This window comes from Curcuma longa, chromosome 20 (genome assembly GCF_044706935.1).
Source record: "Curcuma longa cultivar G26 ecotype Majalengka, Jawa Barat chromosome 20, ITB_CL_G26_1.1, whole genome shotgun sequence".
NCBI classification, from domain to species: Eukaryota; Viridiplantae; Streptophyta; class Magnoliopsida; order Zingiberales; family Zingiberaceae; genus Curcuma; species Curcuma longa.
In genome coordinates, this window is record NC_133880.1 from 3133012 (window position 1) to 3159021 (window position 26010).

General features: G+C 35.2%; 2 protein-coding genes across 3 annotated transcripts; both read left to right on the forward strand.

Annotated features, from left to right (window-relative positions):
• The first annotated feature begins 7332 nt into the window (after positions 1 to 7332).
• LOC141812893 (E3 ubiquitin-protein ligase RGLG2-like) lies at positions 7333 to 12153 on the forward strand. Of its 2 annotated transcripts, none has more exons than XM_074700844.1 (12): positions 7333 to 7572; positions 8725 to 8809; positions 8904 to 9044; positions 9461 to 9574; positions 9655 to 9752; positions 10383 to 10462; positions 10551 to 10656; positions 10732 to 10859; positions 10956 to 11142; positions 11504 to 11560; positions 11663 to 11757; positions 11914 to 12153. In XM_074700844.1, exons 1-11 carry the CDS (start codon positions 7357 to 7359, stop codon positions 11741 to 11743), a joined length of 1293 nt encoding a protein of 430 aa, XP_074556945.1. In that variant the 5' UTR covers positions 7333 to 7356; the 3' UTR covers positions 11744 to 11757; positions 11914 to 12153. The 2 variants fall into 2 exon arrangements, with proteins under 2 accessions (XP_074556945.1, XP_074556946.1); XM_074700845.1 differs by having other exon boundaries at positions 11943 to 12153.
• Positions 12154 to 13823: 1670 nt separating this feature from the next.
• LOC141813479 (actin-related protein 3-like) lies at positions 13824 to 24744 on the forward strand. The gene is made up of 10 exons (XM_074701447.1): positions 13824 to 13974; positions 15718 to 15949; positions 16230 to 16454; positions 18092 to 18238; positions 20074 to 20166; positions 20791 to 20910; positions 22759 to 22869; positions 22967 to 23092; positions 23161 to 23259; positions 24419 to 24744. The coding sequence occupies exons 1-10, from the start codon at positions 13928 to 13930 to the stop codon at positions 24497 to 24499; spliced, it is 1281 nt and encodes a 426-aa protein (XP_074557548.1). The 5' UTR covers positions 13824 to 13927; the 3' UTR covers positions 24500 to 24744.
• The last annotated feature ends 1266 nt before the right edge of the window (positions 24745 to 26010 follow it).

The following is a 26010-nucleotide window of genomic DNA, read 5'->3' on the forward strand; positions in this document are numbered from 1 at the left end:
ATACATGGAAAATATCATGAGTTTAAGATGGAAGATATCTTCGGTATGAGATCTTTTGGGTTGAGTCTAAGAACAAAATCATGAGGGTTTAGACCCAAAGTGAACAATATCACATCATTGTGGAGATATTTTGATACATCGGTACTAACAATATAATATGTTAAGATATTTTTAAAGAAATCAAATATTCAAAGAATCTCCATCTTCTCAAAAAAAATATATTACTGATCAGTCGGTTGAAAAAAAAAGTTATGAAATTTGTGTTGAAAAAAATCTTAAGAGTTTTATGATGAATTTCATATTAATTAGTTCAGATGTAAGTGATCTTCCATCGGATCCAAGACTAAAACTTAAGATTATAAATTATGATTTCAATATTCCTGAAAGAGTTTGAAGAGAATATTATCTAAGAGGCTCATGCCAATCCCGTAAACATAAATTCAAAGTAGTGTAGGAAGCAAGGGGTGATGATAAATTTGTCAGCGAAGATTTTACAAATTGAAAAAAGAAAGAAAAGTTACAAGAGCATGGGGGTCCTAATAGTGCTAATAACTTAACTTTCAATAAATGTCGAGACTTGCTAAATCAATAACAACATATTAAGATTAATTTTGTTAAAGCAATAGAGAAAATGAAAATTGATTATAAGATTCAACTAGAGTCATTAATTAAGTGCAGTAGATTTTTTATGAATCATGGTCTTTCATTTCGTGGTTATAATAAATCTGAAGATTCAAGCAATCGGAGATTTTTTGTTAAGCTATTGGAATTTCTTGCTGACAATAATGAAAAGTTGTTGTATCTGGTAGCTTCCGGGAGGATGTCGCAAACTGATACGGATCGTCGAGGCTAATGTTCAACACTATCTCCGTAAATGATATTGCTCCGCTACGGTGCTAACGGATAGCAGCAACTCGTTCCCAAGATACAACGACGAACGTCTCGGAATAGTAGCACTCCAAATTCCGAGACCGACGAACTTTCTCGTAGGCTTTTTGGACTCCGAATGCACTAGATGGGATGAATGCACAAGGAAGACTTGAATCGATGAATTCGATCGATGAGTTTTCCATCATCTGGAGGGTTCTATTTATACTAAGTGAAGAGGTTGAATGAGTGGATGTGACCCTTGGACGAGATCAATTTGGGCTTGATCCAATCGATCTGAAGAGAAGTACAAAGTGCGCCTACAAAGCGCCCATTGCACACGTGCGCACATGGCGGGCTCACAAGTGCGAGCACCTGCTCGCCCCTGAGAAGAGAGCACCTGGTCTTTTTGTGTTAACTCCATTAACACAGCATCATTAATAAGGAAAGAAAACACATCGAAAGTTTCCGATGTGGGACTATTCTCCCGTGTATTTCCTTATATATAACATTAATTAACAATTAATGTTATTTGGGTCAATCTTAAACAATTAATTTCTCATTCACCTTTAATCGATTTTGAGCAAATTAATAGTCTAAATCTATCTACGCGAAACGTAGATTTCAATTTTGAAGTCAATTACAACTTTCATTAATTGATGACATTCTGATTTTTTCATAAAACCGTATTGGTCCATTAAGACCCCAATATCCAACAAAAGTTAGGAGAGTCATACTTCAAAATGCCTTAGAAATATGAAGTTGACATCATCTAAAATTCAAAAAAGATATTGTGAAAGTTGCATCATTTGAAACAACTAAAGTTATAATTAGGAGAGGAAAGATTAAGATATTGAGAATGCTACAAGATTAATTAATATTTCTAAACAACGTCTTCAATCAATGAGGGATGATGGGTGGAGTTCTTTGTTGGATGTGATTTTCAATTTTTATGGAAAATATTTTATTTATGCTTCCAATATGGATGATACATTTGTAACTCAAAGAAGATCATGATGCAAAATTGAAGAGATGATAAATTACCATCACTACCCTGTTAAATTATTCAACACCTTAAATCCATCTAATTCTTTTGTTTCTTTTGACAATCAAAAGTTGATTTGATTAGTCGAATTCTATCCAAGGGATTTTTTTGATATTAACCTTTTGGAATTCTCAAATCAATTTTAGACTTTCATCATAGATGTATCATAGATATTCGGCCAAATATTTTGCAAGAGAATCGACGATCTGGTTGAATGTCTCTTTGGTGACGTAAATTGAAAATGTATACTTAGTAACTTATCAAAATAATTGTTTCATGAATTATTATACAACAACAACCAAGCCTTATCCCACTAAGTGGGGTCGGCTTTCATGAATTATTATCAAAAATAAAAAAAATTTTAAAGGTCAATTATAAGTTACATTTGACTTGATAGTAATATTTGTTATATAGTTGATATAAATTATATTTTTATGATCATAGCAATCGAGATGTATTTCACTGTTTATCTATTAGAATCTTGGATTAATCAATATTAATAATATTATATTATAATAATTATAATTTATAAATTTTATAATATGGGTGTTTAATTTATGATCAACACGGATCAATTCATAAACAGGCGTATATAAATGCAATTAATTATCTTACGGAAAAGCTAACCATTATTATATTGAACTACATCTAATAAAAGCCTTGTCTGTAACAACTGTGATTAGCATCGAACATTAATTTATCGCCCAACAATTTATTAAAATAGCGGATTAAGAGCTTTTAATTTGGACAAGAAGAAAATTGTCGTTGGATGTGATGCCCTAGCAGGAAGCTAGCTAGAAATGGAATCTTTTAGGGTTGGCAAAGTTAACAATGGCAGAATCAGAAATTAATATTTACCCAGATTGATCCTGAATTGATCGAAAAAAAAAATCAAGCTGATTAAGTTTTTGAACAATGATACACTACATGAAAAATATAACATGAAACTCAACATTACACACTGCATGCAGTGAATCCCACATCCATGTAGTTGAGTGTGTAATATTGAATTTTATACTATATTTTTAATATAATGTATCATTTTTCTAAGTTTTTATATGCTCAAATTGATTAAGTCTTTTCCGATAACATCGGTTGTTACCATCTACATTGCTCTTGACAAACAATTGGCAAATTAACTTTACCATTCTCCTTCCTTCCTTCCAATTGTCTCTCAACGCTTATGCCTTCCAATTGTCTCAAGGCTTATGCCTTCCAACTGTCATATCTCTTGACATATGTGAGAAAAAAAGAAAAGACATTCAAATCATTTCAATATATATATAATTTATATATATATATAAATGCTACGTTGCACGACAATCCCGTGCGCGACACCTGCGATTCACCACCGCTGTCACCGCCATCGCCGCACCGTCCGCAGCCACCGGCCGCCGCCTCAGGCACGATCGACGCGTCGCTCGTTGGCGCTCCGTCCGACGTCGGATTCCGATCGGATAGTGGTCGGAATCCGACGGAATTCGATCGGAAACAGGGTCCACAGTGGCAGCGCTGTTTTCGACCAAATCGCGATCGCGATTTGGTCGGAAACGGCACGGCCATTGTGGACGGTGATCCCGCCGATCGAAGATCGACCGAGGAAGGAAGCGTGCGATACCGGCCCTTCCTTAGTCGGTCTCCGACCGCGATTTGATCGGAAATCTGACCGCGATTTGATCGGAATCCTGTCGTGATTTGACCGAAAACGGCCGAGATGTGGACAACGATTCAGTCGGAATCCAACCCGATCGCCATCCACAGTGGCCGCGCAGTGGAGGGCGATTGTTTTAGTCAAATTCGTCGAATTCGGCACTATCCAGTCAGAATCCGAAGCGCCGACCGGCGAGTGGCGCGTCGATCGTGGCTGAGGCGACGGCCCACGGTGATCGGACAGCGCAGCGAGGGCGGCGACAGCGACAGTGGATTGCGGGTGTCGCGGACGAGGAGTCGCGCGCAAATCTATATATAACATACTGAATCGTACATATTCAGAATTATTTATGATAAAAATCATCATAAAAGATAATGTGATAGTAGATAAATAATTAATAGGATGGATCTCAAGTCAAGACATGCTCAACAATGTTTGCTTTCTCAGTCCACTAAGGCACACCTACCCACCCCACTGCCAATGAATAGTCAGTCATGCATAATTGCATCTGCATACCTACCTTTTTTTCCGATCGATTGATTGGCCTCTTGGTCAACTCGTGTAGAGTACACGTACCCTCCGGCATGATTGATTGAATTGATTATTATTAAATAAATTTATTATAATAAATAAAAATAAAATTTTGATAAAGTCGAAATTTTTTATAATAAATTATTATAATTTTTTAATTTATCTTTTTATAAAAGATAGTATAGAATTATTAAAATAATAAATTTTACTTTTTATTATAATTAAGAGAACGCATACAAGCAAGCTCATGGGCTTTGCGCATTGTTGGAGGAGACGTTTATAAGCTTTTGCACTTGCTACCTAGCTAGCGACTTTAATCCTTAAAGGGGTATTCAAAGGACCAGAGACTGAGTTGAACCCTAAACCCTCATTTTGGTATCTGAGACGTTAAGCTTTTGCACTTGCTACCTAGTGCGCCTGGCCAATGAGCAAGTAGTCAGTGATGCATAATTGCATGTGCATCACTATGCCCTGATCAGTCCCGCATTCACCGTGATTTATCTCCTCACAGATGGTCGGGGGGTCGATCGTGTGGGGTCGCTAGGTTGGCGGATTCCAACTAAAATAATTGCATGTGCATACGTACCTTTTTTCCTATCGATTGGCCTCCTGGTCAACTCGTGTAGGAGGATTCATGTCCCTCTCGGCATGATTGATTGAATTGATGCAGAAGAGTTGGAATAACGAATTTCTTTTTTCTTTTTACTGCAGTAGGACACATGCGTGCATGCAAGCAAGCTCATTGGCCATTTGCACTGTTGGAGGAGACGTTAAGCTTTTGCACTTGCTATCTAGCTAGCGACCACTTTAATCCTTAAAAGGCTTTTTCAAAGGACCTGAGACTGAGTTAAACCCTAAACCCTCATTTTGGTATCTCATACTGTTGATGAGTCAAGTTGCCGAGTTGTGTGGCGAGCCTACCCAAGTTGTCGAGTCGACCCAAGTTGCTGAGCCGAGCCGAGTTACCAAACCGACTCAAGTTGCCGAACCGACCCAAGTTGCCGAGCCGACCCAAATTGAGCCGAGCAGAGTTGCCGAACCGACTCAAGTTGCCGAGCCGACCCAAGTTGCCGAGCTGAGTCGAGTTGCCGAACCGACCCAAGTTGTCAAGCCGAGCCGAGTTGTCTAGCCAAGCTGAATTGGCGAGCCGAGCTGAGTTGCCAAGCTGACCCAAGTTGCCGAGGCCTACGTCCAATGCAGTTTCCTTAAAACAGTTTCGTCCCCTCCGGCGATGCTTAGAGGTCACGACGAACGTCTATTTCTCAATATACAACGACAAGACCAGAGAAACGATGAAGCACAGATCGTTTCCGGCGAACTGATTACACCCAAAAGCTATCACTGGGGAAAGCAGAAGAAAAGAGGAAAGGGAAGCGAAGGATCGATTTATACGTTATAAAAAATTGAACGGAATGGTAAAATGTTGGTTGATCTGCTTGGGCATATGCCCTGACCGGTCTGATATTCGACACGCACAAGTCGCGCTCGCACACAAGTTGTCTTGCGGGTAGTGCAATCCGGGTCCTAGATTTGTACCCCCTGGACACCCACGTGTGAGAAAGAGTCTCTCTTCTTGTATTTGTTCACAACATCAATGCTTGTAATACAATATAAATCAACCAAGTTGCCCCTCAACTACCAATATGGACTAAAACTCCTCCAAATGAGAGTCTTCTCCCTCCTTCCAATTCTTTATTTCCATTCACATTTCCAACAGATACATCAGCTATGTTTCGATGCTTCAGTGAAGTGAAAAGGGCAAATTTTTCATTCAAACAGTCAAAAGAATACTATTTTTTATTTATATTATTAAAACAATACTAGATTTCATCTCATCGTAAAAAGATTCTCTCGAAAGCACTTGCGATACCTCCATACAAACTAAATGATGTATCAATTGGATCTAATTTTCATCATCAATAAAACTACAAAATCGAAAACTAAACGAAAGCAATGACATTCGGAATGTTGACTTGAATCCAATGCTAAAATCATTGATCCTTACTTGTCATTGAAGAAGTTCCTGCAATACAACAGAAGTCTTCTACAGGAATGAATAGCAACCAGAGTTCCTTCTTAATAGGAAGAGAAGAGGAAGAACAAGAAGCCAAAGTTAACATGTCCAAATCCAATTTGACCTTTCTCCTTTTATACTAAGGATCATCCTGTACGGATCATCTACCATCAAAATCCATAATTTATTAATAATCTATTAATATTAACGAACTTGGTTACTACACATTAAATCCATATCCAACTACTTTCATATAATATGCATTAAATCACTTAATTGAGATTTAATTTCTTAATAATAATTATTATGTGTTATTGTTAATCTCATATTAGCTCATCAAAGAGAGACTTAATCCTTCATTTCTAATATAAATCAAATAAAAAATAAAGAAAAATCAAAAGTACAATCACGAAATTACAATTAAACATATCATTATTTTGCTTCTGTAAGTGATAACCTAGTTAAAATAATATTCAATAAACAAAACAAACAATGAGGACTACATAATATTATTAATTACATTTTAAATGAATATAATTTAATTACGATCGAATGTATAGAAATTATCATGTAGCTTCTATAACGTGTAACAACTATCTATCAACTTTTATAATATATAAAAATTAATAAATAATTGCTATAAAAGAATAAGGATAACTTGAATAGTTCATATTAGATAAAATATTTATTTAATTTTAATTAAAAATAGAATGCTCATACGACTTTAATTAAAAAATAAAATACTATTATTTTATTTTATTATTTGAGAGTTAGGTATTCGTTTGAATATTTTTTAAAGTTGAATATGCTAAATCGCCTATTTTTTTAATCAAATTTCACCTGCACCATTTGCCTTGTATAAATTAAATACAGCATAAATATGGCCGGCGCGTATGGATTATTCTGCAAAAGTTCTCCAAATGACCGCACGATGATGACGGAGAAGGCACGCCACGTCACTAATACCCGTTACCTCGTGGTCCCCACTCCAAACCTTCTCCCCACGGCTTTACCCATCTCTTCGTGCTTCTTCTGTCTGTTTCCTTCAAATGGACACTTCCTTGTTTCGAGCTTTCTCTCTCCCTCTACGCTCTCTCTCTCTCTCGTGCACGCACGCCGCGCAGCTTCGCCCCCGCTCACGCATCTTCGATCCAACGTTGTCGCCGAATTGGTCTCCTCTTCCTCGCCGCCGCCTCAGATCCGTCTTAAGCCTCGCCGCCTCCGGTTCCGACTTCTGTTTACTGATTGATGGGGGGTGGAAGCTCTAGGGATTCGGAAGCCAGGAATTGGGATTACGGAAGCAGCTACTCCCCCCGCGAGGCGCCTGGCTATTCGAGTTACCCTTCGGGGTACAGTTATCCTCGGCCTCCCTCTCCCGGCGAACCGTATCACCCGCAGGGTGGGCGGCCGAGGATCGACAGGAGGTACTCGAGGATAAGCGACGAGTACCATACCGTGGAACAGGTAAAGTTGCAACTTTTATTTAGTGTTTCACAACTTAGGAGATTAGTCCTTTGGGTTCTGGAGCCATAAAGAGCCTTGGTATTAGAATCCAATTTTCTTACTACGGCCAATCAATTACTTCCTGTGAAGTGATAAAATACTAGGACCCCAGGATTGAGATTCGATAATCCATTCAAGAATGGTTGGAATTCGTGATCCTGTCGGCTTTGGATGCCAGTAATTAAAATCTACAGTGTTTATTGTGTGCATTGCTTGGCTCAGATATACAACTCCAACCGAACACAAACTTACTGCTCAGAATGTGTAGCCTGTCTTCCTTTAGTATTTGACAGTTTGAACATGTCACTGAGGTATTACTGCCTCTTGGGAGACGAAACATATTGCTGTGCATTTATCACTTGATGATGATTCATCAAAGAAATTTAACTTTTGGTGGCATGGAAAATGTACACTGATTAGCATGCACAATTAGGCAGTTTGTAAGTAAAGTTGTGAGCTCACCGTTTGCGTTCCTGATTCATATAGTTTTATATTCAACTTGGATGACAAACTATTGTGATACCACCAAACCATTTACATATGTGACATAAGCAATAATGCCCAATGCAATTTTCAAATTTCAATTGTAAGATTTGATGATTCTATTTCGTGACCCTATCATAAGTCCCTAGCTGTTCTTTGTTTGGATCCTAATCTTGACGTCATTGTTTTGAAGAAAATGATTCTAAATTGGGATAAGCTTGATATACTTTTTCTTATTATCACCAAAAGATGAGTCATTCAACTTCTCGAGCAGCCCTCTTTGGCAATTGAGGCTGCCCAAGAAGTTTGATTTGTCAAAAGAATAAGATACACTCTGGAACAAACTATCTGGATGTATGATGTGAAACACCTCAGGTTGTCCATTCGGCTTAATTTTACAAACAGACTGTTCAATCCTTTTTAATATTCTAAACTCAAAAATAAAATCACTATCTTGTGTGTTATATAACATTGCATAAAACTGTCAGCCAAAAGAAGTGGACTGTCACCATCGAATGTAAGAGTTGAAGTACCTAATATGTGCATTGGTGATTGCATTGATGCTCTGTTAAGTAGTCATCTAGTTATCTTCCTCCAAGTTTGTTTTATCAGATTAAAGTTTCTGTTCAGGTCACTGAAGCACTTTCAAGGGCTGGCCTCGAGTCTTCCAATCTTATTGTTGGTATTGATTTCACGAAGAGCAACGAGTGGACAGGTGAGGTTACATTGCTGGTTCATGATTTTTTGGTTGCTAACTTATTTTCTTGCATAATGAAGGACCTTGATATTTAATTGAATTTGGTTACCAGGTAAAGTTTCATTTGGCAGACGAAGCTTGCATCATATAGGTGATACACCGAATCCTTATGAACAAGCTATTTCTATAATTGGGAGAACCTTATCAAGGTTTGATGAAGACAACTTGATTCCATGCTTTGGATTTGGAGATGGTAAAATTTTCATTCCATAGTATTTATTTTAATTAGTTATAAACTGTTGGCAATTCAAAACACATACTAGAAGTTGGTGTAATATGCGAATGTAGAAAATTTGAGATTAATATATAGTGTTTATAGATTGAAAAAAATGCATATTTATATTTTTTAAGATGAGAGAAAATAGGTAGGAAGATGAGTAAACGTTCAAAAAAAAGGGAAAAGCCATAAACTTCATCTTTCCTTGCATTCTTAGCAGTAATCTGCTACCAGTATATAGATTCTATTGTCATAGTTAAACAAGTTCCAGCCTCCATGGGTGTCAAGAAACTATAGAAAACTTTGTTTAATGCAAGTTAAAAGAAATGTGAAGGTCCTGTATAATATGATGATATGTGTTCTCATAATGTGTGAAATATTTTTTGTGGCAGCATCAACGCATGATCAAGATATCTTTAGTTTTTATCCTGATGGAAGGCCATCTAATGGGTTTCAAGATGCTTTGCGGCAATATAGAGAGCTTGTGTGCCATTTGCATTTGTCTGGTATGGTAATTCCGTGTAAAATAAGTAGCGATGGAGAATTTCACTGTTTATTTACTAGAAAGTCCTTCAACCATTTGCAGGTCCAACCTCTTTTGCACCACTAATTGAAATGGCTATGACTATTGTAGAACAAAGTGGCGGTCAATACCATGTTTTAGTGATAATCGCTGATGGTCAGGTATGCTTTACTTGATTCTAGAATGGACTACATTGCATCAGTTTAACAATGGAACAATGTATTATTTGATATAGTGTTTCTAAACATTGATAATTCTTGAAAGAAGGCTGAAGAATGATACTGATTGAAGGAAAGAGTTAAAGTTGATTGGGTTTGGCCATTCTTATATGAGTATTTGTTGATAGTTGAAATTTAATGAAGGAAAGACAAGCAAGAAGACTAGATTTGGTATGCAGATAAGCAATACCATTTTACATTCCCAATTATATATCTCCTGTAAACAAATATGTCTTATACTCTTTACAAACAGGCCTCCCAATGGATGTTGATGCATACCTAGCACATATCAGCTTTTTAAACATTAGGTGCAGTTAAGGCCATTGTCCCTCTTGGAACTTCTCAAAATGCTGTAGTCAATAAATAGTTTCATCAGTAGAGATCATAAGAAACAATTTCCTAAGGATCATGGGGAACATGGCAGTTTCAATTGTTTCACTAGCATTTTGCATGGGAAACTATTAATTGAAATATTATGGTAGCACAAAGAAATTTGAAGAATATTCATTCTGGCAAAATGACCTCTCAATTTGTAGATTTGTTTTGAAGTTGAGTTTGTATCTTGTTATACAGGTTACAAGAAGTGTAGACACTCAATCTGGTCATCTGAGCCCCCAAGAACAGAAGACTGTTGATGCCATAGTTAAAGCAAGGTACGCAGAGTATTCATTGCATTGGCAGTTGTTGCCAAATCTGAAAAAAATGGTTTTAACAACTGATCAATGGTTACTTCTCTTTTAGTGAATTTCCACTGTCCATAATTTTGGTTGGAGTTGGAGATGGCCCTTGGGACATGATGAAAGAATTTGATGACAATATCCCTGACCGTGCCTTTGATAATTTTCAGGTGATAAATTGTCTAGATTATCTCATCAGTTGTATATTGTCGTTCCAAATTCTATTAACTTGCATTGTCCTTCAGTTTGTCAATTTTACCGAGATAATGTCAAGGAATATACCCCAAACAAGAAAAGAAGCAGCATTTGCTCTTGCAGCATTGATGGAAATACCTTCCCAGTACAAGGCAACCCTAGAACTGGGGATTTTGGGGTATGGATATTGAATCACAAATCCTAACATTTGACATTATTTTATTGCCATTTGGAATTGAAGTTACACTTATGCTTTGATCAATTTGGAAAGCAGCCGTCAATCTGGAAAGTCTCCACGGAGGGTCCCTCTTCCTCCACCTATTGGAGGTGACAACGCATCATCTGTTTCAAATAATAGTTACAAATCAACAAGCTTCCAGAGGAGTGCTCCACTTTATCCCGAGTATGAAACAACTTCTAGTGCACCTCCTGCACCATCCAGTTCTTCATTAGAACCACAGGTATCGTCGGAAGAACAAAGATTTTCTTTCTTTTGCTTTCAAATTACCTTTTCTTGTTCATCACATCATGAAATTCTTTGAAATGTCAAAGTCCATCTGCTTAGTTTCTGTTGGTGTAAACTGGACTGACAAGTTCAACCAGTTGAACTAGGAACGGAAAGCAGTTCCAACTGATCTTTTAGACATTCAGTATTTATTTTTCCGGCTGAATTGGATTTTTGACCAGCTCAACTCAAAAAAGAAATATTTTCTTTTGCCCCTGGTTGATCTTGTTTTGTTTAGAAATGCACTGTAGATGTTTAAACAATAATGCTGTTTTGTGAATCACCTGTTGATCATGTTCTTCCCCTTTGGTCGACAGGTCTGCCCTATTTGCCTCACCAATGCGAGAGATATGGCCTTTGGCTGTGGGCACCTGGTGAATATTTCCAACCTTCCCTACTCGTTATCCACCCAATGCCCAACTCTACTTCCCATGCCTCATCTTCACTCCTACTATGTTTCTTTTCTCCTGTTGCAGACATGTTCGGAATGTGGACCGAGTCTTCAGACATGCCCTATCTGCCGCAGAGAAATCAGTACCAGGATAAAGCTATACTGATCTATCGACCAGCAGTAAAAACTGAAACCCATTCCCTGATAATTACTGAATGGTTAAATTTGTGTATGCGAATGCCCAAATTTCAACCATGTGTCTTCTATATTCTTTATTCTAGATACTTTTTTTCGTTAACATTCGATCAATCGACTAATAATAGATGTCACATGCAGTAAGTATCAAGTGTTTGGTGTTGTTTCAGAAGGGTTCAGTTTGTTTTGTTGAACATGCATATGCATTCAAGCTGTGGCAGAATTGTCTGAGGAGGAGCGACGAGAAGTGGAGGTAAGTTGGGCGATGTTCACTTGTTCTATTTGAAACCAAACACAGCTTTCAAAATTTGTTATTATCTAGATATCTTGACTGTTGGGTTGTTTCAATTCAGAATGTGGAGCTCGTCTTAAAAAACACAAGTTTTTTTGCTATGCTAAAATTGTAGTATTGCTAGTGCGGGGCGGGGGGCCGGGACGAGCCAGTCTGTCAAGAATCCATCATATGATAGAGTGGATTTGGCCTACCATCCTGACAGATTGAAAAATCTTTAATTCAATCCAAGGTAAGTTGTGGGTTAGTTTGTCAACATACGAGTCTGTTAAAAAAAAATTTTAAAAATTTAAATTTAAATTTAAATTACAATTTAGAGGAGTAAAGTTTATTAATTTATTAAATTTTTTATTTTTATTTTAAAATTTGAAGGAATTTTTTTTAATTTACGGGTCAATTCGAGCTCGCTATCAGTTGATCCGCATGAGTCATGGATTTAGGTGGATCAATTTTCTTGGATCTATCTTAAAAAAAATAAATTAATAAAATTTTAATTTAATTAATTTAAATTATTTAATGAGGTTCCAATCCTATAGTAAAAAGTGAAATATGTCATCTAACGGTTTCACGCGGTCAGTCTCACGATTATCTATGAAGAGGTAAATTAAAAAATTACAGTTAACCACCATAGGGGGTATTATTTCGACTTTGTCGAGATTTATTCTTAATTTTAATTTAATTAATTTAAATTATTTAATGGGGTTCTCATCTTGTAGTAAAAGATTGAATTTGTCATCTTAGCGGTCTTATATGATCTATTTTATGACTATTTATGAGTAGGTAAGTCAAGAAGCTGTAGTTGACTATTATAAAAAAAGTATTATTTGAATTTTATTGAGATTCGATCTTTACAATCTGTCTCACAGTAATTATGGACCAGGCGTAATGGGTTTCCAACCAAACTGAAGGTGTGTATAATTAATGAAGTTCTATTAATTTGTTTGATATAACCAAATATTAGTATATATATATACCATATAAATTATAATACCAGCGTTTTATTTGTTTAATATAATAATAAAGGGTGAAATTTAAAAAGGTATTCCACGTTAAAATATTTGTATTTCATGGAATAGCTGTTATATATATATATATAATTTAATAAAAAATAGTATATATAGAATATTTTTATATTAAAATTAAATATTATTTAATTATGATTAAAATTACTTTAAAAAGCACAAAATATTATAAAATAGTTAAAATCATTTGAACTGACTGTTATTAGTAATTTTATAATGATTTTAATTAAATTTAAATAAATTTTATATTTGTAAAACATCTTTTTATATGTAAATTTGTTTGACTTAGTTAAATTGATTTATTTTTACATGAATTAGCTACAACAATGTTAGAATAATATATTTTTGATATAAACAAATATTTTTCCTTTTACTTTTTAAAAGTAATGGATGCTCTTACAATTTAGATAATTACGAAAGCCTTTTTGACTTTTGTAACACAATTTAATAACTGCTGTTAGTTCTTTAAATAAGAAGTCAAAGGGCAGGTGGCGATTGGAGCACGAGAACTGGTAAACGTCAGTAGCGTGCGTCGCCGCCGCAAACTGAGGAACGAGAAAGCGAAGACCCAGTCTTGGTGGCGCCCTAGCTTCCCCGATCCCCATCCCACGGGATCCGCGACGCGTTCAAGGAGGGGGACGAGGACCGATCCCTCGATCGGAGGAAGAGGAGGCAGCGAACTTGGAATCCCTAGCTTTGGCGATCGCGCGATACGTCTCTCTCTGCGGCTCCGACTGTCGCCTTCCTCGCCTGGCGCGGCGCCGGTCGCCGGAGATCATGAGCGGACGCCCCGAGCCGGTCTCGGATCTCGGCGGCTGTTCCACATTGCAATCCCCCTCGAATGGACGCAGCTTTCCGACCCGCCGTCGTCATCGACAACGGGACCGGGTATCGCCTCCTTCGCCTTCTTGATATTTGAACGGGTTATTTGATTGTGTGTGTTTGTTGTCGATGATACAAGCAGTCGATCCGAATGTTTATATTCATATAGTAAAATACATGTTAGGAACGGTGGCAGCTGTCTGGTGCATTGCTTTCTTGGAGGTAATTTGTAGTTGGTCCCTTGTCATGCGGTTTCCCTGGGATATGATATTACTGGTCTCGTATAGGAATGATTAGTCCTATGTTCCCAGAGTCATTGCTGTTATAATATGCGACATAACCACCCCTTAGCTCTTCTGGAGCTTCAAATTCTTTCATAAGATTTGTACAGAAACATGGGTCCAATGAGTGGAGCTAGTTTGTTGGAGTTTGATGAGTGCAAAAAAGGGTCTAAGTTGGCTTCCAGTTTATTGTGACATTTTATTGAAGCAATGATGCGAGGTTGCTAGCTCTTGGTGAATAGTTTCATTGCTTCTATCAGCAATTACTTATGAGGATTATTAACCTGATTAGGTGGATATATATTTATAGTTCAATGCAAAATAGAGGCGAGCAATTTTTGATTGCTTTAGTTATTATAGAGCTGAAAATAATATATGGATGGGTTTGTCAATTCTGAAAATTGTCAATGTGTCACACTGTACTGTGCATCTCTTTGGACATGCTGTAACTGGGCAATTTCAAGTACCACACTGGAGCCTATTGTTTAGGTACCTCATAGCTAATCCTAATTAAGTACCTTCTCTTCAAATGACTCACATCTAAATTTTCTTAAATGGCAAACTTTTCAGAACTATCAAATATGTTTATTCATTTAAATATATATTAAACCCTACTTGTTGCAATGATAAATCTAATGCATAAATGGATTGTTGTAGAGGTGATATTCTAAGCAACTCTTCCTTTTTCTAATGGATTAGTAGCCAGAACACATTTGGTTTTTATGTCAGAAACTGAGTTTTTTTTGTGCCCTATAACCTATCCATCAAACTGGTTGCTATTCCAGTGTGGTTTCAAGACACCTTATGATCAAAGACCCCCAAAAAACTGGTCACTATTCCTGGCATAAGTTCTTGTCCTGTAAAGGATGACCTATTATTTGCAAATTAGATAAATAGCTTCTGCTGAAAGAGAAATTAGTCCGCATGCGACCTCTTTGTCTTTTGACATAAGGCCAGCTTGAGTACCACAAAAAGAAGTCCTATAGAAGGATAAAAATTGATCTGATAATCCCTGTTGGCACTCTAAAGCTTGCTGAAGTTTTTACCATGCAAAGTAGTTCTATTTTTTGTGGTATTAGATTGTGTTTGAGAATGACTATATTTTTCATTTTGGAATCATAAAGATTTGTTGAAATAATTTGGATATTTGAATAATGGTAGGTGTAGGTGACAATAGTTTTGAGTGAGATTAATAGTAATTGGGCACGAATATCTAACATGGGTATCGATACAACTGTTTGACATGACTATTTTAAAAACTTTACATTTGACCAAAAAGAATTTCTAAATGCTAGGCGCCCACTTGGAGTCTCGCTTCTGGGCACAAGTACATAGGGGATAGATGAAGAGTCAAAGTATCAAAGGATTTGAGAACAATTAATTATAGTTTCATTCATTAAATGTGTATTCATCGGGAAGCTTGATATTTGACTTAAATGCAACATCCTTACACTATTTGTATGCACAATGCACCTTCATAAAGTTTAGCTTCACGTTTATCTTGCCTACATGAATTTTCTTTCTACAGGTATACTAAAGTGGGTTTTGCTGGCAACGTTGAGCCATGCTTTTCTATTCCTACTGTTGTAGCCGTCAATGAGTCTTTCCTGAACCAGTCAGATGGTCGCAATATGGGAAATTATTTAGCACAGTATAATGCTGGAATAATGGCTGATCTTGACTATTTCATTGGAGAAGAGGCTCTATCACTGCCCACAAGTGGAGTTTACAATCTCAGTTACCCTATACAACGCAGTCAGGTGTGTTTTAATGGCTATTTACCATTACTACCTAGGCTTTATTCAGGAGAAGTTAATCAACAAACAAACTAATTCTGTTCATCTGAGCTCAAAACTTGCAATATTTTCTGCTGATTACATGTGAATTGGTGTCTTCACCAGCAAATTATCCTCTGCAATTTTAATGCATTACTAACATAGTACAGCATGGCTGACATCACTTTCATGTGCATCATGCTTCAGTTTGTGCTTCAGAACATCCCTTCATTTAGACTATGTCAATAAACTAAAATTTTTGCAGGTTACTAACTGGGACACCATGGAAAAATTCTGGCAGCAGTGCATCCACAATTACTTAAATTGTGATCCTGAGGATCACTATTTTCTCTTGACTGAGAGCCCAATCACTTCCCCAGAAGATCGCGAGTATATGGGAGAAATCATGTTTGAAACATTCAATGTCCCTGGACTTTATATAGCAGTCCAACCAATCCTTGCACTATCTGCCGGGTGCTCAACTGACAAAGTTAGTGAAGTATTTTAGTTGATATATATATTTGTTGGAGGTTTGAAATGAATTAATATAGTCCATATACCATTTACTTTTTACAGTTTATTCTATTTATTTAGATACATTTTATGCTTCAGTTTTGAAAACTATTCCCATAATATTTCTTAAGAGCTACAGTCTTCCATGACTGTTATTATTATATCGATCATGATACTTGATTTTTTTGGCATCCACTCACCTCTTCATTTGTTGTCTTGCAAGAGCAGTATCAATAGCTATTGGTGCTTGCCTATGATGTTGCTTCTTACTGCATCCTACCATATTTCTGAGCAATGACTTAAGTTTACTTCCCCAGACTTAAACTTACCTATGGTTCATGGTGAAACTTGGGTTGTCGTATAGATCATTGACATCTTTGATTTCAGTGAAAGATTTTTAATTTTTTATTGGGTCTCTTTCTCTTGCATTGTACCTCCTCTGTAATTTTACCTCACTTATTTTCTCATGGAAAATTTTTCTTCGATACAGATTTGGATTGATAGAGACATCATTGTTTAGATATAGTTTAAAGTTGTAGGATATTTTGAAACTTGTTTTTTCCATTTATAGCAAATGTTTTACAGAATTTGTTCAAATTAACTTTAAATAATAAGCACAGAAGTCAATGGCAAGTATTTTCTATACCTGCATTGTAAGTCAAATTTTGAAAACTGAAACCACAAGGATGGAATGTGCATCATCTCTGCCATTAGCATTCAGATTTTTTTTTTAAACAAGTTATGTTACGGTTCATAATTGACATTGGAATTCCTGCAGATAATTGCTCTTCCTCTTAACCTCTTAGGATAAAAGGGAAATTTTAGAAGATCTAGTTCAACCCACCATTCTTCACAGATTGGAATGGTGGGCTGTTAGAAGGCAACATGTGGTAGACTTGAAAATCGTAGGACTAATGTGTGGAGTTACTAAAAAGGATAAAATCTTAAATTACTAATATGCAAAAGTAATTAGGTGTGGCTTTAATATCTGATAAAATATGAGGATTCAGGTTTGGATGAAAAATTCTAAGTTAGAAATGTTAAATCTATTAGCATGGAAAGTGTAAGGTTATGAGAACAAAGAATGCATTAGTTAAGGAAATAAAAAATGGTTTAATTAATTTAGATATTACTAGTGATATTGTGTTGTATAGAGAGCTCAATGGAAGATAAGATTCATGCTAAATAATTGGGACAATATGACGGTGATAATGATAACTGCTCTTCTTTTTGCCATAATTCTGAAGCATAATGTTTTGAACAATGGATTTATGTGTATTTTATTCTAGAAGTTCGATAAGGAGAATACACTTCATGAACTTTATTTGTATGATTTGGAGTTTTGAGGGATAGAGTGAAAATATTGTTCAACTGTTTTTCTGTCAAATACATGTGAAATGGATATGCATTATGTAATATTGGTGCTTAAGCTTCCTAGCAGGCTACATCTTTTCCATCCTCCAATTTATTGTAAATCCTTTGCCAATTGTTTTTAATATAAGCAGCTATCTTAACTTATCTTCATTGCGAATGAAATTTACTCATAACTTGAGTTGCATAACTCTGTGTGCTGTGTATACTTTCTCTTTAAGGTTGATTGGTTTATTTTGTCAGCCTCAAATGACAGGAGTTGTAGTTGACATTGGAGATGGAGCTACTCATGTTGTACCTGTTGTAGATGGCTATATAATTGGAAGTAGCATCAAATCTTTCCCAATTTCTGGCAATGATGTGACTCAAATTGTTTTACAACTTCTACAGGTGAAATTCTTCTCTTACCTTATATTGTTACTGGATGCATACATGGATGTTTCGGGGAAATATTACACACAAATGTTACTGAGAGTTTCAGTATGGTGTAAATATATTGATATGATTTCAGTATTTGTTGGATTACCACTGCCCTTTTCTGATTATTTCTGGTTTTAGAAGTGCAGCATGTCATCATGTGCCATTTCCATCTTTTTTTCCCATCCTGTCCGTGTTAAAATTTGTCTTCCTAGAACATCTATTCTCAAAGTTATGTTATATCTATTTGAATACCTTGTGTTATTATGTCTGAAATTCTTACTACTGATTGGCCAGTAAGTTCCTGCCTTCCTGGTGCAATTTAGTGCCCATAAGACCACCATGTTAATCTCCTCTTTGGTAAATATGATTCCTGGGAAAATGATATTCTCCTCAGAATCTGTTTGACACTGCAATCCATAGATGGCAAGAACAACTATTTTTCATATGCCCATTACAAATTTGCAATTAATATTTTTTTGTCCAACCTACTGCACACAATTCTGCATATTACTGCATCACTCACTTTCTTTTAATGATTCAAAATTTTCTGATTGGTGTGTTATTCAATTTGTTTTTTGACTTACAATTATCCAATATTAATTAACACAATACTTAGTTGTGATCATGGTTTAAAATTTTATACCGTGCTGGATAACATGGGTGGAATTTGTTGTTCTGCCCTCCGATCAGCACCGGTACCAGCACTGCGGGCCACTGCAGTCCCGCGGTGACCTCCAGGGGGTGCTGAGATCTCGCAATTTTTTAAAATTATTTTATTTTTATTTTTTTTGCTTTTTTAATTTTTTAATATTTAGCATAATAGTTTATTTTTAAAATATTTTTAATTAATATATTTTATATTTAAAAATATCAAAATTATATCGGCATGACACAATACGGTACCGAAACCGTATCATTTCAATCATAAATCAAAACTCCGACAGGTTCAAAATTTTAAACCATGGTTGTGATCAGCACCAACAAGGGCCTTTGAACTAAATTGAATCTTATTATTCAATGACATAGTATTTTGATTATTTTTTTGCTCAACGATTGAATCTTCATGACAGAATGCAACAATTGTAGCATATAAGAGAGGGTTGAAATAGGACAGCATATATTATTAGGTGGTACATGTATCATTTTGTTGCTTTATTTACATTCATCTTGTAGTATGTTTTAATGCACCATTAGGATTTCATTGAAGCTTCACCTGTACTGATTGTTCTTGGTTAATAGGAGATATCTTCTAAGACAAAGATCTTAGAAAATTAAAGTAGGAGCTTCAAATTTTTTCACTCTTTATCAGACTGTTGAAAAAGAATTTCTTTCTCTAAATTTCAGTAATATAGGAACACAACTCAGTGTTTTTGATGAAAGCAGCAATTTTTTGGTTTATGTAACACATCTGTCAAGATATTGATAGTATAAACAAAGTGGTCACATTGTGGGATCTCTTTTGCTTCTTGTACAATTATCATGTGCAATATTCGTTTTGCTCTTTCCTTAAGAAATGCAACTTAGTTGAAGCAACAGCAGAGAAGGACAAACTAAGTCCATTTTGATTCTTAAGTTTGATATAAATAGCTAGACTGGAAGATTTTTTCGTGATGCCCAACAGTTAAACTTCCCTGGATAGTGATAGGGTTTAATTCTTGCGCGTCAAGTGTATCTAGTATTTCTGTACATGTTTCATTTCAATTTTCTCAATTTAGCAGAAAGGGGGTCAGCTTTGCTTCATTTTCCTAGATAAAATTGCATAGATATGATGTGTTCACAGTTAGCTACCACTAAACTTCATTCAGGAAAGAGGAGAGCTTATCCCACCGGAAGATTCTCTTGGAATAGCTAGGAAGGTGAAGGAAATGTACTGTTACACATCATCAGATATTGTCAAGGTAACTCTTACATTTCAAATTATGGATATATTTATTTTGTATTGAGTTGTTCTGCTTTCATTTGTGAGGATTATAAACTATTTTAAATGGATGAAAATTAAAATTAATTTGATTTTCTTTAATTTTGACCTAAGCTGAAGGTATGATGATCATCATATATTATTCTATTCAAACAGCCTGTCACTTCTGTTTTCTTGTTACATGAGTGGCTCAATTTTCCAATTCCCACTGAGGCTGGAATAGAATTTCCATTTAAATCAACTATCAGGCGTGGCTTTAATTAACCTCTGACTAGCATGTGTGGGCATTTTAAAGAAGATGATTCAAGCTCAGTCCACCTTGACAGATCGTCAAACTTGATTTGGCTAGAATTCACCTACAAATGCCTCAATTAAGCGGAGGAGAGTTATTTGGATTTGAGTCATTACATGTCTAGAATCCAGGGGGGGGTGGGGGGATTCTATGCCTGTAACTTGTTAATATTTAACAAAACTGATGTGGTAGTAGTTTTTTTTTTTGTTTATTGCACATGATTATGTATGTCTAACTAGCTTAAAAAACTTTTTTTTAATAAACATCTTGTCGTATTCTTTTATCTAATACTGATAACTTGGATGATTTCAGGAGTACAGTAAACATGACAAGAAGCCTGACAAGTACATCAAGAAATGGGCTGGCGTTAAACCAAAGACCAGGGTGCCCTTTTCATTTGATGTTGGCTATGAGCGCTTTCTTGGACCTGAGGTCAGCTGTCATTTTAAATCTTTTCATATTCAAGATAGGAACCTGTCTTTGTTACTCAAAATGTTTATATTTCTTTTGAATGTTTTTGAATTTGCTTGCTGCCTTAGCCTATTTTGCATGTCATTATCTACTGCCTATTGCATATTATCCTGACAAGTTTTGCCCTTGATGTTTGTGAAAATCATATTGTATTATTTAGAGATTGACTAGAATAATTTGTTCAGTGATGCTATGAACTTGAACTAGTGGTTGATGAGCAGATCTTGACATAGCTAGGTTTAATTTTAATCTAAAATGTAAAGGTGATGGGATTTTAATACTTTCCAATTGGTACTTTATAATGAAGATTATTGATTGTTGTCCCAGGCTTCACAAGGTTTATGAGTGTTTCTCATACAAGATAGATAAATTTGACTTCTCTTTGTTTTCACTGGCAAACATCTTTTACTTGTGAAACATAATATAATAATTGGGATTATCTAAAATATTACTTAACATGCTACAATATCAATATCATTTGGATCATTCACCTAAGGTGTAGAATCTCATTCCAAGCTGTGGTTTCAATCTCCATCTGGAACGAAACTACTTATTGTGTCAGTCGTGGCGACGATACACCGTTGCTTGCTCAAAGGAGGAGGAGGAGGAGGAGGAGAAGCTTACTTGAAAGTTGAAGGTGTCGTTGACATTAGAGAAGCCTTGGCATCTGCCATTGTTCCAAAGAAGGCTTCAATTGCCTTCATGATGAAGAAGGTTTAGTGTTTTTCCATCTAGTGGAAGAACACAAAGGTCGAGGAGATCACAAAGCCAATGAAATTAGAGTTTCACCATCACAAGGTTGGGGACATCATGAATGAAGAGATTGGTTTTGTGGAGGACAAATCATGAGGCCCAGCAGATTGGTTGCATGGAAGATGGAACATCGTGCCAAGGATATAATAAGGAGATTGGTTTCATGGAAGATGGATTGCTAGGCTGACTAGTGGTGCCAATACTGACATTGATCCGTATCTTGATCTAGGAATGGAATGAAAAATTTTGGCCATGCCAACTGACTGGCATGACTCAAGATCTTAATGGATGCACTCACCTATATGCATTTCCCATGTCTTCATTTAACTTATTTCCAGCATATAGTTTTGTTGCATTCCTGCATGCCACAAGAAATGTATAAAATCAAAGGAGATGGTTAAATACTAGTGATGTGTATTTATGGCAAAGAATGGCAATTAAAGAAAATCTAATAACAAAGAGGGCATTTAAAATGTCAGCATAAACAACATTAGTGACGTGGAGGGAGTGATGGAGAAGCAGGAGAGGGAAATTTTTTTTTCTACAAATCAATACCATTTGACTACCTTGAACATCGCATGGATTCCTTTTCATAGTCATTAAGCACTAGAACTAGCCACTAAGCACTGCTGGCTAAGAAGGAAAGTACTCTTCAATGCATTAATTACTTAAATATTTGTAATAGCTAATAATATTTCATTCCTTGTTCTTTCCCAATTGCAAAACTAAATTAAGTTCACTTTCCAATATATTGGAGGGAGCAGAGACCAGAGGTTGGAGCCTTTTTACTAGGCAACAAGACTCCAGGAGTTGAAGGAGCTTGTCATGAGCTCTGAAAACAGGGAGAATTAAAATTTAAATGTAGGGAGAATTGAATTCTATTAGATATGATGTGCTATAGATTTTTCCTCGCTTAGTGCTTCCTGATGACACAGGGAGAATTAAATTTTAAAATTATTCAGAAAATAACATTCTTGTATGCTCATCTTCAGATTTAAGCCTTTTTGATTCTTTCCACTGCTGGCTTCTTCACAAAACATCTAATTCTTTGTGCAGGTTTTCTTTCATCCTGAAATCTACATTAGTGATTATGATACTCCGTTATCTTTAGTAATTGACAACTGTGTTCAGTCAGCACCAATTGACACCAGAAGGGGTTTATATAAGGTATAATCTATAACAGAATCAACTAAACTGCATTTTGTTAACATCATTTATCAGATATCAAAAGGACTACTAATTTTTGTGCTTTTGTAACTTTTAGAATGTAGTTTTATCTGGGGGATCGACTATGTTTAAAGGTTTCCAAAAAAGATTGCAGAAGGATTTAAAGAAAATAGTTGATGATCGAATCGCCACATCCAATGCACGCCTCGGTGTGGATGTAAAAGTAAGTTTGGTTTTGTTGACATTTTATATTTTATTGGACAAATGTGACCATGTTTCTTCTGTTTCCAGTCTCAGCCTGTGGAGGTTAACGTTGTAAGCCACCCTATTCAGAGGTCTGCAGTTTGGTTTGGAGGTTCTGTAGTTGCATCTCTACCTGAATTCTACGAGGTCCTTAACTTTTCCCTTTCATTATTCATTACCCAATTGTTTGTTGTAAATCGTACAGTACCTCTACAATGAAATATTTATCTCAGCTATACGTATTTGTCTAATATCTGCCCAACATTTTATTCCAGCATAAATCTAGTCTAACTGCTTCTAAAATATTCTCTTTTCTTTAAATCCATGACAGTCACACATGATCAAGTCCTCAAATTTATCTCCATTATAGTTGTTTTGCATTTCTTCTGAGCAGAAAATCTTAATGGATTTTTCATTTAATTATAACAATCTTTAAAGAAACAGTTTTATAGACAGAGAACGGCCAGTTATACTGTTGCTTATCCATGTCTTTAGTGAACTCAAATGTTATAAACTAGGGTAGTTTGACTTTCCTCTCAATTGCTATGGAGATGTATCAACATCACATTGCCTAGAATTAGAATTCTGGTCTATAACCCGGTGCAGACATGGCCTGCTCTACCTGATTTTTGCTTCATTTGCTTTAACTGTAAAAAAGAACTAACCAGGTAAAATATTCTTACAGATAGGTAAGTTGGATGAAAAATGGGAAGTGACTGAAGAGGGGAAGAGAAAGGGACGCAAAAATACATATGAATCATTCGTGATTATGTGTACTTTTGTGAGGTCCTTACCCTCCTCTCTACTCTCCTACTTTTCCTCCCAAATAACCCAGCCTGCAAAAACAAAAGGAAAATGCAAAAAGTTTGCATTAAAGTATGATTTTATCTAACATCCTTCAGTCTCCATAAGACCCAAAAGGATTTTTTAACTTAGAAGTAGAAAACAAAACATGGTCAAGAATCCATTGCATTATATTGTTCCCCTATTAGACACGTATGGATGCAAATTTTACTTGACTCAATGTACACCAATGCCACCACACTTTAATTTCACAAATTTTAGTGCTACCATAGAAATCTGGTATATCTTACACATGCTAAGTGATCCTAGGTCTAAGATTTTCTCGATGTTGGTAGTATATCAAATTGTCCTTCTAAAATTTTCCAATAAAGGTAATCAAAAACTCAATTTAATTTTCTGCTCTTTTATTTGCTATTTGTATCCTGATGATGGTTTTCTCTGATCTTTTTATTATGTTTTGTTGGTCTTTCTTTATCTAACTTTAGGTTTCTTTTTTTCCCAGTCTTGTAACACAAAAGAGGATTATGATGAACATGGAGCAAGTATATGTCGAACTAGTCCTATCTTCAAGGGGATGTATTGAGGTTTTCTTGCCCAATTCAAATATATAATGCATCTCCCTCCGCAGCATTGTTGGTTGTATGTTCCAACTGAGGTTGCCCTCACAATTTGAAGGGAAAAAACTAGTTTTTTGAGTTGTATATTAGATTAGATTTCGTGTGAAGATTAATAATGTTATCATTGATTCATTTTTTAGTAGTTCACAATTGTATAGCATCCATCTAATAATTAGTTATTGTTGCACTATAATGCAATCAAGCAGGATAAATCAAGAGGGATGACTACTTGTTTTGTTTTTATAAATTGTAAATCAATCATTATATTTTGTTAGATTTCTTTTTCTTCTTTTCTTAAATAACTCATCTATGGTTTTCAATGATCCAAGATTCAATGTTGTGGATTTGAGATTGGTATTATTATATTGTTTTCACCATTTCATTTCATGTTCAAATACAAGAAATCCATTTTCCCCATCTAACTCAAAAGGTACTCTCTATGTTAAAAGTGATATTTTAATTAACAAAAGGGCTATTGAAGATTTTAATTTAGCCCTTTCTTTTTTTATAATGTTAGATCCAATATCTCACTTATCTTTAATTTTAATCATCTTTTAGTGTGAGCTGAAACTATGCGGATTTTATCAAAATTATCAAAATAACATTTCAATTCATATTTTATGTGTATTTTATTTTTTATTTAGCTATCATGAGATTATAATTATTATTTAATTATTTTGTAACTATTAGATTATTGTAATAGTTATGATTTTATAATTATTATAATCATATAATTGTAATAATTATGATTTATAATATTGATTAGTATTGATTAAAATAAATTATTTATGTTGTAATAATTATAATTTGAATTGTTATAATATAATATTAATTAGTATTAATTACATATAATGTTTATATTAAAATAACTATGAATGATAATTATTATCGTATAAGTTATTAGTGTTGATAAAGTTAAAATATTATTATAATATAATATTAATTAAAGATAAAGTATTTATATTATAGAAATTATGAATTAAAATTATTATATATCGTAATAATTATGAATTTATAATTATTATAATTGTGTCAAAAATAAAGATAATTTATGATGTGGGATGACATAATATTTTGATAATAAATAAAAAAATATTTTTTATTTTTTATATAAAAAGTGGGCAAAAATAAAAAATCCGGTCACTGATTTTGTAATGCCACGAGGCACACTTCAGCTAACCTTCTTAAATTCAGTGGCTATTTCACTAATCTGCTTGTTAAATAAAGATTAATATTTTCAATATTTGTTAATAATTTAAGTTTACTCTAGTACGTCCCTGGTTTTTTTTTTCCAATTATCCTCGTTAATTAACATAAATGAATAATACTTTTAGATAATCAATTCAACTGTAACTGGTTAGCCATCGTCCACCTCACTGCGCACAGCCAACTCACAATTGACAACGTCCACCTCACTGCGCACAACCAACTCACAATTGATAACGATATCTCAACTACGATGCATGCCCAACTTCAA

Coding starts and splice junctions, on each gene's coding strand:
- LOC141812893 (XM_074700844.1), top strand. CDS start 7,357: ATGGGGGGTGGAAGCTCTAGGGATTCGGAAGCCAGGAATTGGGATTAC. Junction 8,810..8,903: donor GAAGAGCAACGAGTGGACAG/GTGAGGTTACAT, acceptor TTTGGTTACCAG/GTAAAGTTTCATTTGGCAGA. Junction 9,575..9,654: donor GTGCCATTTGCATTTGTCTG/GTATGGTAATTC, acceptor AACCATTTGCAG/GTCCAACCTCTTTTGCACCA.
- LOC141813479 (XM_074701447.1), top strand. CDS start 13,928: ATGGACGCAGCTTTCCGACCCGCCGTCGTCATCGACAACGGGACCGG. Junction 18,239..20,073: donor TTGTTTTACAACTTCTACAG/GTGAAATTCTTC, acceptor AACTTCATTCAG/GAAAGAGGAGAGCTTATCCC. Junction 22,870..22,966: donor CCAGAAGGGGTTTATATAAG/GTATAATCTATA, acceptor TGTAACTTTTAG/AATGTAGTTTTATCTGGGGG.